We start from the raw sequence: 17,368 nt of genomic DNA on the forward strand, positions 1-17,368 counted from the left end.
TTTTTGCCACTCTCAAACTCGTAACGAAACTCAAGCTACGACGTATAATACAACATTAGTTAAATTAATTTCCTTCAAATAAGTTGATTAATGTTTTCACGCGGAAGTAATTTCGATTACTCTCGTATATCATAATCAAATTAAGTTAATAGAAAGGTTTATTTTTATTATAGATCGCAAAAAGTACTATATCTGTTGTCAAAAGTCAGACAGATTATTTCAAGATCAATGTGACAAGCAAAAATCTAATCTTTCAAGGGGGTCTCTTATTATAAATTTCCGAGCATAGGCAGATATAATCGCCGATTTGAGAAAGATACACCTGCCAATCACTTAAAAATACGGATAATGTTAATTTAACACTGTTCTATAATTATCTTTATTAATTAATTTTGCACTTCTCTTTATTCTTACAATACTATCCATAACTACTCAAATGGATATTTCTTGCAATGACTGATTATCATCGTGGTAATACGTTTAAAGGCAAAAACAATCTTCGGTTACAAATAAGTAAGTAAGTACCCTGCATCTTGAAAAATCCTTTTGGTTAAAGTCACCGACTCCTTCCTCCACATATTTTTATTAGAAATTAAAAACAATAAAAGTTATACGTAGTTTTAAGTTAGTTAGTCAAGTTTAACAAGAACAATATTAATATTATTATAATTATAATTATCTAACTTGGTTTGGCCCTGTCTTGGACCGTTTTAAAATTACGACTCCGAATCCATTATTAATCTATTTCTCACGATTATCTTTATTATATGTCTTGACTATTCTTCCAATCTCATGAATTATAATAAAATTATTGACTTATTTAAGTCTGGAGACAACTCGGACCCCACGAATTAACTTCTTATATAAATTTCACCGACTTTAAGTAAAAGGTTTCACAGCTTTTAGATTAAATAAGCGTGTTTATGATAGACAATTCGATTTTACTAAAGGTTGAAGTAGTAACTTGTGGATGTTGAGCTCATGAAGCAAATATAACATGTGTGGGAAAATATACAGGATACTTTAGCTGTCTTCTGTGATCTATACAAGGCCTTTGACTGCGTAGAGCATAAATAAATATATAGATAATATGTAATCACTTGTACTAAATTCTAATAAAACAAAATGTATAACATTTACATAATAGAACTTTTTTTTTTAATTACTGCATGTAATCAACGAAGCACTCATTTAAATTGGTTCTCATTTTCTCTGAATAAAATTTGGTCTACATATTAAATTGTTAATATTGGAAAGTACTAGTCAAAGTATAAGTCAATTAATGGAATTTGACAAAATTTATTTGGTTCCATGCACGCAACCGCATTAAATATTTCTTATTTAACTAATATTAACGCTGTATATTGGTTGAAGAATGTAAATACTGACTTTAAAAATATACAAGTCTTTAGCAGACTTTTGTATATAAATGAAAAAACATTAGAATATGTCATTACTTATCAATAAATGAAGCCAGATCAAAGTTTACATATCAACACAGCGACAACAACAAAAAAAAACATGTTCATTTTTTTTATCGCCCTCAAGGATTTTGGACGATAAAATATATTTTATATATGACTACGACAGCGAATGTTCTACGACTATATATTTTTAATAGTAATGTTTAAAAAATGTTAAAAAAGTTCGTCGTAAAATTTTCAGAGGCTTTTTAATTAAAATTCAAAATCGATAAACAATTCATAATTTATATATATGTGACTATCAGTTAACTCCGATTAGGGTATGGGGCAGTGATATTTGCTAATAAAAGACTTGTTTTACAACCCTTTTTTATTTAAAATGTATGACTTCGTAAATATAATTCTAAGGTAGATTATTTTTTATTTTTTGTAAATTCAAGTTCATGTCTGTAGTATTGTTATAGGCACGTAAGTCTAGCGCTGGCCGATACGTGGAGGGGATTGCTGCGCATGTGTACTGTGGTGCGGGGGCCGGAATGCGACTGGAGAGCCAATCGACGCTCTATATTCCGCTAGCCCCCCTCAAGTAAAAAATAAGTTTTTACTTCTGCGCAATAACGGTCAGCGCTAGAGCTTCGTGCCGCTACTTGTACAAAGGGTATTCTCTTCTGTGTCTACCAAACCGAAAAATCTCGTCAGTAATTGAGTCAAGGACCTGAGTTATATTAAAAATGATGATACCATCTCAGACTAGGTGGTACACACACGTAGTTTTTTTTTAATAATAATAACGAAAATAATATTAGTTTTTATGTTTAATGACCCTCGTCTATAGTAAGTGGGGCCGACATGTCGGGTTCATAGTGATGGTCCAAACTGCGCGTACGAAGGATCTCTTTGTAAACATACGCGGATTTTCTTGGTGTACGTGTGCGGTCTGGACTATTGTAATCCACCTCGTACAGACCAAAACGCTCCCTGGAAATAAATATTTCATTTTTTTAATTAGCAGTACAATAGAAACTTACATCATGCAGACAAAAATAACAATAAAAACTAAACTAACAGACTTTAAAGGCTATAAATATTGGATCTAAAAAGCCGAAATTATAAAAGAACAAATACATAAAAGGAATGTGGCAGGGATCACTTTCAGGAAGATCTGTTAGTTAGCTAATTCGTCTTAATAACAGTAGAGTAAAAACCTAGGAAGAGAGAGAAACGAGAGGAAATGTGAAAAAGTTTAATAGAAACTCTAAGAATCTGAAGTTTATTTTTGAATCTCTTGTCTATGAATAGATATCATCAATCCTTTTTTGATAAAAAGGTATGTATATAATATGTCAAAGATGTTCTGGATTCTTTCCAGTCTAATTATTACGTGTTGCGTAGTGCGGGCGGTTTAGAGATTATATAAAATAGCCGTCCTTCTTATTGCGATATGTTTATTCAAGTAAAAACACACATCGCAGGTTTTTATACTGCAGAAGATGTGATACTCACGTATAACCAAATTTCCATTCGAAGTTATCCAGCAAACTCCAGGCTGTGTATGCTCTGACATCCGACCCTTCCTCCATGGCATCTAACATAGCTGACAGATATTCCCGGTAATAATAAACTCGGTGATCATCTTCCAGACCAGGTCCGGTAGCGAAACCATTCTCAGTAATATATATGGGGGGATTTCCATATTTTTCTCGTATAGCAGTCAGTAGTTTGTAAAAGCCCCATGGTACTGTCTAAAATAAAATAAATACGAGACGCTTTATGAAAAAGACCTGTTCGGTAATATTTTACAAATAGTCCTAATATGAGGCCAAAACTAAACAGTAATCATTTTTTAGCAATTTTCTACATCTGTAAAAATATATTTTTTTTTTCTAAAGCAGGGGGAAGACAGGCAGTGGGCTCACAAAGGTTTTAGAGACTAATATTCACTATTAAGGAAAGTGTGGACATTTAACTTTTGCTTTTTTAACATAATGGAAAAAATATTTATTTAATTATAATAACTCCTTCATTTTTCTAATCTAAAGGATTTTTTTCTATATGTACTTACATATACTTTTTGGGACTCTCCAATCTGCCATTCCGGTAAAGTGTACATGGCTGTACCAGCATCATCGGGAAATGATGGTGAATCATACATAGTATCAACGGTTTCATTTCTATACACCATACGAGTTGTGTAATGGTTAAGACCAAATGCATCAGCGCTTCCCTTAACAAACTCTAATTCTTCTGGGGTAAAATCAATGAGCCGGCTCCTAGGATAGCCCTGCGCTGCGCTTTTAGCAGCAATCCTTTCTTTCATAACCTGTGGGTACCCTCCGGTTTCAGAGAATATAGGATGCACGTACTGAGCCCACTGAAATTATTAAAAATTATACGATCTATACTTAAAACTCAAGAATTTGAACCCGCCATTTAGTAACTACTGGTTCGAAGTAAAATACTAGTTTTATGTTGAATTAACTTGATTATCTAGGAATAAATAATAATTAAAAATGTATTTGTGAGTAACTAAAACCTTTTAACGAATTCGTTTTACAAAGCTGTAAATACATATAATGTAACTTTTGTGGTATTTATAAAGTAAAAAGTGAGTACCATAAAATCATTAGCATCATTAGCTGCCTGTTCATGTTCTTCACCTGCAGGCTCATACCACTGAGCACTAAATCCTACAAAAACGATGCCATTCCATTTGTCTCTGTATTCTTTGTCATAAATATAATAGGCTGTTGCATGAGCCATCAACAAATTCTTTGAACACATGTACTCTGCTACACCTTTCATGTTTAACATTGGAGCCTTGATGATATCGCCATACGCATCATTACATATCTGGAATGGCTCGTTTATTGTGATCCAATACTTCACTCTATCTCCGAAATGGTCAAAGGCTACCCTAGCAAAAGCAGCAAACCAATCAACTATATTAGGGTTCGCCCAACCTCCTAATGTTTGCAGCTTCTGAGGCAGATCCCAATGGTAAAGCGTAATCATAGGTTCAATATTGTGTTTTAATAGTTCGTTGATTAAATTATTATAATATTCGATGCCAGCCTGGTTGATAACATCGGGGAAGCTGGTGGGTAGTATTCTAGTCCAAGAAAGGGAAAATCTATAGTAGTCCAAACCTAGTTCTCTCATCATTTCAACGTCCCTTTTGTACAAGTGGTAGGAGTCGTCGGCAATGTCGCCATTTGAACAATCTAATATCACACATGGTTTTGTGTGATATTAGATTGTTCCCAGATATTTTCAGATTTGCCTAAAATAAAATGTATTTTATGTATCCAATTATTTCCAATCGTTGATAAATCAAGAAGTCAGATATAATATTTACTGCCTTAAAATTTAAAAGAAATTTATGGAAACATAAAATGTAAATAGACTTTACAATTTTTAGATTTTGTCTTGCTCCAATTACTCCAATTAATAAGTAAATAATGACTCAGTATATATATATTTGAGTCACAATCATCGCTGTCTGGGTCTGAGTCCGAGGTATAACTTTTATGGTCAGAGTCAATACTTACTAGTTCTCGTGACTTACTTATTTTTATAACTAAAAATCCACGATATTTTTGTCATAAGGGAGTCATATAAGTCTGAGAACGTCTGTCTAACTTTAATAAGTTTGACGACTTGGTGGGCGAAAAAACGTAGTTAAGATATTTATTTGACGACATAGCAAACATTTCGATAGAGAAAAAAATACAGACACATAAATGATACTATATAAATAATATACCATCTATATTCCAAGCTCCCTCTACTTGATAGGATGCAGTCGCCGTTCCAAAGAGGAACCCATCCGGAAATTTCCTCACTTCATGTCGCACTGACTGCTTGCATTGCGCCACAGCAATACAAAATGTTAACAAGCTAAAATGAATAATTTAGGAAAATCTTCGCGTCATTGCTTGTCTGCTGTTGTACTACAAAGTAGGGACGAGCTTTTTCTTGGCCAGGGGGCCAAGCTCTATCCATTCGAATTAAAAATAATGAAAACAACGAAAAGTGTCATTGGATTGTTTCTTCTGTGATACTATCTCTGTCCTTACTTAATTAGTGTTTGTCCCTACGAAAACTTGAAGCATTCCTATTTTTGCTTCATTTAATGAAAAACTATCTTTTTGACCATCAAAAGTGGTGGAGCCTTTCCTACCAGCTCTTTTCATCAGGTCTACGCCCTTGAACTAAGTGTAAATTTAGAAGCAATTATATTTTTGTTTATTTATTTACGTTGCGAGTTCCTGAGAAAACGACGATATATTGGTCACCCTAGCATAACAGATACCAGAAGACGTTACCCCGAATAATTAAAACACAAATTAAATAAATAAAACACTGTTAAGGTCGCTTAGATGATGCTGACGACAAAAATTTAATATTGGAGTCTTTACAATTAAAAATATTAAACCTTACTTACAGTAAACTGAGTCTGTTCATTCTAGTGTCTTCTTACTATGTACCTAATCAGCTTTAAGTTTTGTTTTTATATAAACAGCTTATCAAAGTTAAGTACCAAGGCTTACGTCATCAAAATATTATGTCAGATATATGGATATAGTATGATAAAGCACGATTACATAAGTTGAAGGCGTTGAATAAGTGGCCTACGCTGTATAGCCTATATATAAATACAAAAAATCCTACGTTAATTTCCTGTTGATAACAGTCTTTGCGCAGATGTCATTTTAACCTCTTCCGTACATCAAAGTAGAAGGGTATACAAATCATTTGAAGTTAATAGAAAACAATAGAAAGTTTTATTTATATTACAGATCCTAAAAAGTACCTACTGTGTTTGTTGTCAAAAGTGAGAAAGATTACTTCAAGATCAATGAGACAAGGAAAAATCTTATCTTTCAAGGGGGCCTCTTGTTATTATACATTTCCGAGCATTGGCAAATATTATAATCCCCGACTAGAGGGAGATGCAACTGCCAATCAATAAAAAATACAGATAATGTAAATTTAACACTTTACAATTAATCTTTATTAGGTAATTAATTTTGCACTTCTCTTTTTTCTTACTGTAGTACTATTCATAACTACTGAAATTGATTTTTCTTGCTGTTTCAAATGATCGTCATGATGATATTTGTTTTTCTAGGCATAACAATAGATAGTAAACTCCAGTGGGGCCCACGCATAGAAACTTTTTCGAATAGGCTGACCTCTGCAGTAAAGAAAATCCGACAGTTTACTGGATAGGGAAGGATAAGGCTAAAATTGTGCACCATAGCTACTTTCACAGCGTTATGTCGTACGGTATTCTACTGTGGGGTGCTGCTGCAGAGGTTCAATCCATATTTGTGTTGCAGAAGCGGGCTGTTCGGGGTATTTGTTGTGTTTCTCCGAGGGACTCGGTATGTAATAAGTTTAAAGAACTAAATATTATGACATTATCCGGTCAATATATTCTTGAAGCCTTGTTTGTTGTATGTACAAAAAATTTTTAAAACAAATTGTGGCTTTCACCAGTATAATACGCAAAATAGAACTAACGTGCGACCAACCAGGCTCCAGGAGATAAACCACTCCTTATATGGAAATTGTATTCGTTTTTACAACAAACTCCCAAGCAAAATTAGAGAATTATCACTAAATAAATTCATAGCCCTCGTTAAAAGTAAATTAATCAATAAGGCTTTTTATAAATGTGACGAATACTTAAATGATCCTAATCCTTGGGGTTGATTTGCTCCAGTTCAAACAATTTGTATTAAAAACTTGGCGATTGAAAAGAGTGGCGGAAAGTTTCTTGCCAGTTCTTCTTGTCCGCTCTACGCCCTTAAATTGCGAACTGATAAATGTAAATTTACAATTAATAAAACAAAAATTGACGTTCATAAGTGTACTTGTTTACTTATATGAATAAAGATATTTTTTGTTTGTTGGTTTGTTTATGTTTAAAGGCACGAACAATCTTCGGCTACAAATTAGGAATAGTAACTAAGTACCCTGCATCTTCAAATATCCTACCTTTTGGTAGATGTTACAGCATCCTTCCTCTACGTATTTTTATTTGTATTCAAAAACAACAGATGCTATACTTAGTAACTATATTACAATAATCTAACATGGTTTGGTCTAGCCCTGTCTTTGACCGTCTTACAATACCGACTTTGAATCTTAGTCTGACCCGCGAATGTCAAATACGTGTTGGATTTAAGCGCTAAATCTAAAATGGAACTTCAATGTCTTTAATCACTGCATGTAATCGACGAAGCACTTATTTTAATTGCTTCTAATTTTTTTGACAAAATTAATTTGATTTTATGCACGGAACCCACAAATATCGCTACATTTCTTTAAAATGGTTAAAAAATATTTATACTATAATCTATCATCTGTCTTTATAAATATAAATCTAAACACATTTAAATATGATTTTTTCCGTGTGTGGGATGAACAGACCCATAAAATCAGTCTGTCTGAAAAAATTAAAATGAGGTCTTATGACAGCAGATATTAAATGAGTAAATGTATATAAAATTATATTTGTGAAGCGGTGGTAACAACTAAAATATTATTATGGAAATGTTTTCGCTTTAGTTTGGCTTAAAATGCCACCTATCGGATATTCATGAAAGTTTTTAGTGAGGTGCAGAAAAACCATGCACAATTCACAAACTGTATTGTATCTGTGACTTATAAGCTAATAGCTTATACACATAGACTATACTCTTCAGATTGGTGATTTCAGCTATGCGTAGGTGAATGCCATCTCTACAGTATGTGCATGCAATAAATCCGTATGTGCAATAGTTCCACGCATACCCGTTGTTGTCGAAAAGGTACTTTCGGTTATAAATTGAAATTATAAATACATTGTTTTGTCAATTCGTTCAAAATCAACTCTCGGTTGTTTTATTGTACCTAATTTAATGCATTAGGTTGTATCATTTCTCGCAAAGCGCGAGTAACATTATGTATTTATTTAACAGAAAGTATTTCCTATATTATTTATTTTCAGCCTGTAGATATAAGAACTGTTACAGAAAATTAACCTGATTTGATTCGTATCAAACCAACATTGAAAGCAAACGTAGTAATGCGTATGATGGTGTTGATCATGATGTAATAAATATTTTATCTCGAAAACAAATCAAGATTTGTTCCTTATAAAATAAGAAAACGTTAAATCCTTTAAAATTACTTAGTAAAAGTATAAAACGATAAATTTCATTGAACCATAGACCGGTAACGGAACGATGTAGGTAGCACTAGTTCTAGTACGTCACTAAATTTCATTACACAACCAATATGGCGTACCGTTTTAATTTCTAGATGAAGGTGTTCGTGGTTACCATTTGATTTGTTTTTGTAGCAGTTTCTTTAATGGAATACTTGTTACTAAAATATAATGTAAGTCAATGAAAATATATACATTTGCCGTAAGTATGCTAGTCAAGTATTGATAAATTTAAGCACAATTAATTATCCTTGACTGCTGTATAAGCAGCGGAATATCAATATAAACGTATATCTTACTATGCGGCTCGCCTTTTTTCAGGTATTCTGAAGATGCCCGTAAACTCTAGACCGGAAAAGAATCAGAGAGTCAATAGAACTAAATATTCACTGTCTCTTAGTAAGAATAATGCTGCAAATCTGAACCGCGTAGTTCAGAAAACAATTTCCCCTGTAACTAACGATCAAAAAGAGAATAGGCCTGTTAAAAGACCTTTACGGAGTACCTATCAAAATACATTGAATGCTGCTAAAAAGTTGAAACCATTAAGAGAAACAACATTACAAGCAGGTATGTATTTACATTTAACAAGATTATAGAAATGAGTTTGAATTGATTATACTATTATTTAAAAACTTGGGGACTGTTGTATGAGTCAAGTTCTCCAATAAATAATATTGACTAGACTAGACTGAACTTAACTGTGTATTAAGAAAATTTATGCTATGATGAAGATATGGACCAAAACAACTTAATACCTAATCACATTTAAAATATATTTTGATGTTTAAGGTTCATTTGTGAAAGCCACCCTCGAAGTGCTAGAACCAAAGACAGGTGGTACTGCCATGTTGAATGGCCACCATGCATCAGATAATCAGTATGGGGGTCCACAGTCAAAAACCCCTATTGCTACACTCTCAAATATGGGGAATACTTGTTTTCTCAATAGTGTCTTATATACATTGAGGTGCGTAACATTATATTTGTGAACTTTTATGTCAGAGAAAAACACTTTCATAACGGATTGAAGTTATGTATTATTGACATAATTTTAAATTTAACCGAGTGCTTTTTTCGCATGCTTTACAGCGTGCGTAGTCACCTTTTACACATTTAAAGAAAAAAGTGTTTTTCTTTACATGTGTAAAAGTTATGTTAATAAAAGACTACTAACTTTTATATGATATTATTTGAAATAGTGTATTCAGTGCTTATCATCAAGTACTAAGGAATTGTTTGCATTACATAAAATAAAAGTTGCATCAGTGAAAGCAATGGATTTACTACTTTGATAAAGCAGTTTTTATATCTCTTACAACACAATTGTATGCTTTGCAGATATGCCCCACAGTTTGTTCACAACCTGCATCATTTAGTCTCAGATTTGGGAAGGGTAGAACAAAAGCTTGGTAGCATCAGGTTAAAAAGTTCCTCCCTGGGTAGAAGTGCAGCAGGAATCGCTTCCTCGGGAACAAGGTCTTGGAGTAGTAAAGATTTACTTTCTTTGGGGCAGTCAGATAATAATTCAGCAAAAAGCAAAATTCAGGTAAATTTATACATTTACATAATTATAATGTGATTTAAATCTTTAATTTGTACTGAATATTGCATATTATGTTCTAGTATTAAATATGTACAAAATTTTTGCTATACTTTTTGATGATTGACTGTATATATATATAATTACAGAATTAATAGTTGAATCACTATGTTTATAACATACACATATTGAAATAGGTCTACCTTGACACCTATGTCGTTTCACAGGTTGCATGATCTTTTAATATAATGTATTTATAGATAAAAATGAGACACTTTGTCATCAACTAATATATTAAGATAAAGTGACATTTTTATCAGTTAATCTGACTGAACTGTATTGACTAGACTAAATTTGTGTTAGAGGATAAGAAAAATATTTTATAGGTAAAATTACAGAAAATTCAATACATATAGAGGTTGCTTCATATAGCTGTAACTCTTGGAGGTTTTGAGTATATTTTGTGGCTGACCCAAAAATCAATTAAAGATTGTTACAATGAAACAAATAGTAGTGTACATGACTTTAACTAAAATACAATTCTTGGAATTATACAAATATATGTTAGCAAAATATACACAATAAATATACAAACAATAATTCATTAATACAATAAAGACACCCAACAATTATTTTTAACTCGCAAATATAAGAATAATAATTTGCAGGTGGTGACAGAGAAACTTCATGAGACTTATGTAAACCTTCGAGCGGGTGAAAGCAAATGTATCAACAGTGGCTCCAATGATTCTAGTCCAGAGGCCTTTGCGCCTGATGCTTTCTTATCTGCTTTGAGAGATGTTAACTCCACATTTGAAGGTATATTAGAAAACAGTTATAAAATTTATTTTTCTCATTTCTTTGCAGTGTTCTGATATAAAATTATTAGATATTTATTTTGTAATAAACACAGCCAACTACGTTTACAATAAGATTACAAACTTAAAAGTCTGTGTGTATTTTACTTAGTTTTTAAAAAACAAATAGAGACCGATATAACTTTATGAAAACTAGATTTATATTTTATTAGGTTTTTGTGAAGAATTAGTTTTTCCTACTATTTTTGGACTATTTATTTACCAGTATAAAGTTATTACAATATTGAACACACATTATTGTGTCTTCAGATCTCTGATAGGTATATGAAATCTCATAGCCATAGTGTTTTTAGTATTCGTTTATAATCGATTAATGCTATAGGTAACAGACAACAAGATGCGCACGAGTTATTAGTGTGTATACTGGACAATATTCGTGAGACATGTCGCGCTTTGAGTGCGCGAGCGTCGCGGCTTCAGTTACAGGAGAATGGGGACAGGTAAATAAATTTTAATGTCACAATATAATAATAATAATAGCCTTTATTTCCAAAAAACTTTACAATTTAGGGATGATGAAACGTCATTCAGTTAAGTTTTGGTTTGTCCACCGTTGGACATAGGCCTCCTCCTTCCGGTTCCACTCGCGTCTGTCGCGGGCCAGGCGCGGCATATTCATTTAACATATCTCTTATTTTTTCAGTTATAATATAGTTATTTCTCTTTATCCCTGGTATTGTTGGTAACTTTTCGACACTGGTTTTAATTCGATGATATAATTATATTGTTCTTGGATATTCTTAGATTTTTCAGTGTGTTGAACCGAAAAAATATTCTTAAGTGTTTCTTGTTCTAGTGGGTTCAGTCCTGATTGTCTGCCTTTAAATTGTTTTCTACGTTTAATTTTTACTGAAATTTTCACTGTTGCCCGAACCATACGGTGGTCTGTTGGGTAACCCAACATGTCACAATAGTTAAATTTAAATATACATAGACTTACACATAATATGCATAATATGCATTATCCAAAATTAATTAACAAAAATCTCAATTAATACAGATTATATGTAAATAACTTATTTTATAGCAATGGCCTCGGTCGCGCCCAAAACATTGAAGATGGTGGCAAGTCATTAGGTAATCTACGCAAGTCGTGGAAGAAACGCAAGGATGTGAAGTTAAATGATAAACGGACTTCACCTACGGAGGAACGGGCGCCTTCGCCCTCTGATCCTGAGAGAGATGAGAGGTCACAACCGGGGTGGGATTTTGTCGCGGAAAGCTTTGAAGGTGAGAAAAAAATATTTAAATATTTGATTTAGGAACGTCAAAATAATTCTATAATGATAGCTTTGTAAAAAAAGTGTGTACTTAAGCCTATATTACATCGGGGCAACACTGCGGCATGAGAACACCGCGTCATGATCTATACTGTCGCAGCTTGTATCTGGCTACAATGGATTCCATGCGACATTTTTCGTGTGTCAAAATAGATTTTTCAGTATATTTTTGTTGGTTATGTTATGGAAAGTCAGAATTATCGGTCATGTAGTCAAGAAATTGAAGTAAAAGTAGTCCTCAGTTGACATTTTGGTCAAATTTTTAAATAAGGCAACATTAACAAGTAATCTTCTTTTCTACCTAAGTCTCTTCTTCCCTTGTATAGCTGCATGGCTAAATAATCTGCTTTTGAAGTTACTTCAGCAGCGATATTGTATTGTATCCCCTCGACAAACAAGTAGATAAACTATAAATATAGCAATGCTTTGGAAATTACCCAAGCTCGACGTTGCATCGGGGTAAACTAGGCTTTATGTACGCGTGTTAGAAGTTATACTTCTTTGGCGTAACAAGATAAAAACTCTTTTCAAAAATTTAATCTTGGCCTTATTCTTCGTTTGTTGAAAAAGCAACAATGACCGAAAAAAAATTACTCTCATATTTTTTCCGTAACGCGCCAAAATATTACTTCAAAAAAACTAAAATGTTGAGCAAACTTCAGGGTGTTGGATTGCGCATCGCAAAAATTTACTCTCATGATTTTTTCGTAGCGCGTCAAAAGATTTTTTTTTAATATTCATTACGTCTGTTCTACGATATCAATTACATTACTTATAGTAGTTATAACTTTTTGTTTAAATTCTTAATTTTCTACTTCTAGGTGATTTTGTATTATTATTAGATTAAATCAAAAGTATACATACAACTTCGTGAAACGTGCGTGAAGCAGTTAAAACCTCGCCAAGTTGGCATGACTTTTTTATAACCTACCAGTTCATTCATGTGGACAAAAAAGTATCTGAAGGTATTACAGGCTGACTTTTCTATAACCTTCCAGGTACCATGGTAGTACGGACAATGTGCCTGGAATGTGAGACTGTGACGGAGAAGGCTCAGGCGGTGTGCGAGCTTTGTGTTCCAGTTGGTGAAGACGATTCTGCCGATGAGCCCTTTCGTGCCGCTTGTCTTTCCAGCGAATATTTGCGCGATCAGAATAAGGTATGTTAATTTTTTTCGTAATCCATAAATTATATTAAAATAAACATATATTTAAAATAACCAAAGATAGAGTACATGATATATAGGTTCAAACATAATTACGACAGAAAAAAATCAACAAACCTTTAGATTTGTTTTGTGTGTGAGATATAAATTGTAAGTGAAGTGTGCTCATGATACAGCATAATTAGTCCTATGGATATTCTTAATACTTCTTTTAAGCATATTCCACAATAGCTTAAACAAAGCTTAAGCGAGCTGCACGATATTTGTATCGGGTTGTACTGAGTTTTTGCCATAGTTGATATAGATATGAGGACCGTGAAACGGCACGATTACGAGTCTGATAAACAGGTAGATGAAAGTGTATTTTTTATAGAAGTGAGCTGCAATTAATTTTATTTGATATGATGTCATGTAGAAGCATTATATCGTATTGTTTTCGTCGAGTCTAAATTTTCATTTTTGAAATGTTAACATGCATCTTCATTAGTATTAGGTAGGTGGACTCAATTTCCGCAAATAGACTCAAATTTAGTCCGCTTTGCGAAATCTCTTATAAGTACAATTATTATTATATTTACTATATAATTTATTTATTAAAGAAATTATAGAAGATTAATTGTATAAAGTTTGTATATTTTCAATTGTTTTTCTTTAAGTACTGTGAAGCGAGGCGAAACCAATATAGTATAGTAAAGCATTTTCATATATGTAGTTGACGTCATGATAATGTTTACTGACGCATCTGTCAAAAAGAAGCTGCTATAGACTATGAATGAGAGACTTGATAATACAAAATATATTATATAGCTTTACATCTAAGTCACGAACACAAACTATTTCTTTAACGGATTTGTTATTAAAGACGATAGACGAAAGACATAATACTTAACATTATTTTGAATACAAATGTTTAATTGTCATTTTTCACTAACTATATTAATGCAATTTTTCGCTAAAAAAAACGGATGGACATATGCCATACTTCTATGGCAATAAATAATGTCAAATTTCTAAAATTCCTCCAGTACTGGTGCGAGCGTTGTCTTCGCTACAATGAAGCCAGACGAAGTGTGGCCTACTCACGTCTACCCAGACTCTTAGTTCTCCAGCTGAAGCGATTTAGCGGTGGCATGGAAAAGATCACCCGGTATGCCCCCACCCCGCTGTTGATGCCGTGTTTTTGCGAACCCTGCTCTAAACGGCCCCCAGAAAATTCTCCTACACATAGGTATATATAATTTTAAATTTATCTCATCTTACTTTGGTAAAAAAAGTTACACATAAACTTTATTTGAAAACTTAAAATTGACATCCGCAGCTGTATCAAAGGATTTATATTATATTAAAGAAAAATACATTGTCTAACATAATCCTTAAAACATTTGCTTACAGTTTTCCTGTTGATAAAATCAATTAAAAATATATTTTACTTGGGGTCTTTTAATCACAGTACCTGGAACCTATATTAGTCTAAATCATAGAATTTGCCTCGTATTGTATATGGTAATACTTACTTTTCTCCAACCTTTCAGGTATGTCCTATGGGGGGTGATAATGCACTTTGGGCAAACATTAACTGGTGGTCACTATGTCGCATACACACGAGATAACTCCCAAGGAGACCTCAAATGTGACAGAGAGACTGATAACACTACAACTAACACTGGAAGCAGCTTCATGAGAACACTCTTCAGCAGACCCAGAAACCAACTAACTGGTTGTACGGCCAAAGAATGCTGTGTCCCAAGACAAAGGCCGGAGATTGGGTGGCTTTCGTGTGATGATGATGTGGTGAAACCAATCTCGAATGAGGAGTTTGAAGACCTGCTTTCGCCGGAACCCAAAACAGGGTCAGGATCTACACCATACCTTCTGTTCTATGTGAAAAGTGAAGTGGGCTAGTACCAGTGTGTGTTTATGGAAAAGATAGAAAACACCCTTTATTATGTAGCATGTTAAGACTGTCAATATATAAGTGATTAATCACAACAGATTGTGATTTCTTAAATAATTTTTAGTATTTTCATGTTGCATTATGGAAAGGCAAATATAGTTATCAACTATTTAATGGCCTGTCTACATAAAGAATGCTTATGTAATATACTTAATTTAAAAAAAAACATACTTTTTTAAAAATAAATACAGATCTATTAATGTGTAAGGGGTGTTCTTACAATATCTAATCGTGGTTAATTATAGTAAATATAATTGCTTAAAAGACATATGCTGGTTGTATCAACGTGATATTACTAACTTGATTGGATAAAAAAGCAAAGGTGATTTCACTGTATTCTACTGACAATACTTGCAATTGTTACCTATTTAAAATGTATCTTATTGTATATTCAGACAAATGGCGATATATTATGAATATAGTTACACTGTTCTTTGAAATGGCCTAAACTTGTATTAATTGGTATGTAATTATGTACAGAATATTATGTATATATCAGAAATATTCAGCAAAGACATGTATATAAAAAAACTTACAGTTCAAAAATATAACAATATGAATTTGCAGTATTACCACAGATATATAAAGTGCACTTTATAGAAACATATTTAATGGGAATAATATAAATTCCTTACAATCTTAGTGTGAGACCAGATACAGATATTTTTTTTCTAAATAAAGTTATATTTTGGTGTATGTTATCCCCTTCTATTTAAATTAAAAATGCAGCAAAGAATAAGATTGTCAGTACATTCACATTGTGGCAAATTACCAACTAATACTTCAATCATATATATATATATACAAACATAAGACTTAAAAATATAAATTTATATGTATAAAAGATGGTTAAATGCTTAGAGTGGATGTTTTAAGTCAATGTGACATTAGATGTTTAGTATGTGTAGGTTTGATTTAGCTGGGAATACTAGAATAGGCTGTAAATTATAACCACACTTTTCAGTAATATTTTTTACCCAATAACTGATTTGAATAAATATTGTGACAAAGTTGTTAATAGTTTTATCTTATTTTTTTTATTCTTGAGAAATTTTACAGGCCATAGATTAAAACTTGTATTCCTAGCTACAATTTTTGCTTGCTTTCTGACAGGTATAGTGATATTTTTATTCATAATAAAACAAATTTGTCTTCTTCACAAAACTATTTTTCTACTTGGTATGTAACAATCTCTGGTACCCTAATAGCCATTTCTAATATGTTAATAGACTTAAATATTGACCAATTCAATTATAAATGTGTTAAAGTATAGATTTATTTTCAAATGCTAGAAGAGACATTTTATTGGCCTCAGCAGTTAAACCCAGTGTGTTAGCTTTAATCTTAACAGCTATTTTTATAATGTAAATACACTTTATTTTTTCAATAGAAATAAATAATAGGGCTTCTCTTTGCTGAATTTAATACGGTAGAAGAATTTATTATTAAGATCTAATAGGTTATTAGTCAAATTAAAATTATAATTTTCTGGTACCTGGTATTTGAATCCTAAAACAACAGTGTATTTTTATTTTGTACTTTTTCTATTGCTCTTACTTATTTCCATATTGATTAATGCCTTTAATATGTTTTGTATATGCACTACAAGTTTTAGACATTAAATTTCTAACGCTTTGCTCCAGTATATTAAGTGTGCTATATATGTTTTTAAATGCCATTCCAACACCTTTAAAAGGTTAAATTCTTGTCAGTAGTTTATAATGACCTTAATTTACTAATAGTTATGTGAAAATATTCTTTGATTGTAAATTTAATAAAATTATTTTAAATGCCCCTTGTTTTGTGTTCACCTGTAATAAAACAAATTATGTCACTGAAGATATATTTTTATCAACAATATATTGTGTTATATCTTCGCTATCATTAACAAAAATGTTATCAGCATAG

The 17,368-nt window shown here is 32.3% G+C and overlaps 1 protein-coding gene and 1 pseudogene across 2 annotated transcripts; one reads left to right on the forward strand and one right to left on the reverse strand.

Annotated features, from left to right (window-relative positions):
• Nucleotides 1-1,858: 1,858 nt before the first annotated feature.
• LOC110995307 lies at nucleotides 1,859-5,929 on the reverse strand (annotated as a pseudogene).
• Nucleotides 5,930-8,671: 2,742 nt separating this feature from the next.
• On the forward strand, nucleotides 8,672-17,255 carry LOC110995319 (probable ubiquitin carboxyl-terminal hydrolase 9). 2 transcript variants are annotated; one of them, XM_022262424.2, is made up of 10 exons: nucleotides 8,672-8,813; nucleotides 8,962-9,210; nucleotides 9,433-9,610; nucleotides 9,982-10,189; nucleotides 10,852-11,002; nucleotides 11,384-11,501; nucleotides 12,089-12,291; nucleotides 13,340-13,500; nucleotides 14,532-14,734; nucleotides 15,039-17,255. In XM_022262424.2, exons 2-10 carry the CDS (start codon nucleotides 8,973-8,975, stop codon nucleotides 15,406-15,408), a joined length of 1,830 nt encoding a protein of 609 aa, XP_022118116.2. In that variant the 5' UTR covers nucleotides 8,672-8,813; nucleotides 8,962-8,972; the 3' UTR covers nucleotides 15,409-17,255. The 2 variants fall into 2 exon arrangements, with proteins under 2 accessions (XP_022118116.2, XP_022118117.2); XM_022262425.2 differs by having other exon boundaries at nucleotides 8,686-8,842.
• Nucleotides 17,256-17,368: the final 113 nt, after the last annotated feature.

This window comes from Pieris rapae, chromosome 2 (genome assembly GCF_905147795.1).
Source record: "Pieris rapae chromosome 2, ilPieRapa1.1, whole genome shotgun sequence".
Classification (NCBI taxonomy): domain Eukaryota; kingdom Metazoa; phylum Arthropoda; class Insecta; order Lepidoptera; family Pieridae; genus Pieris; species Pieris rapae.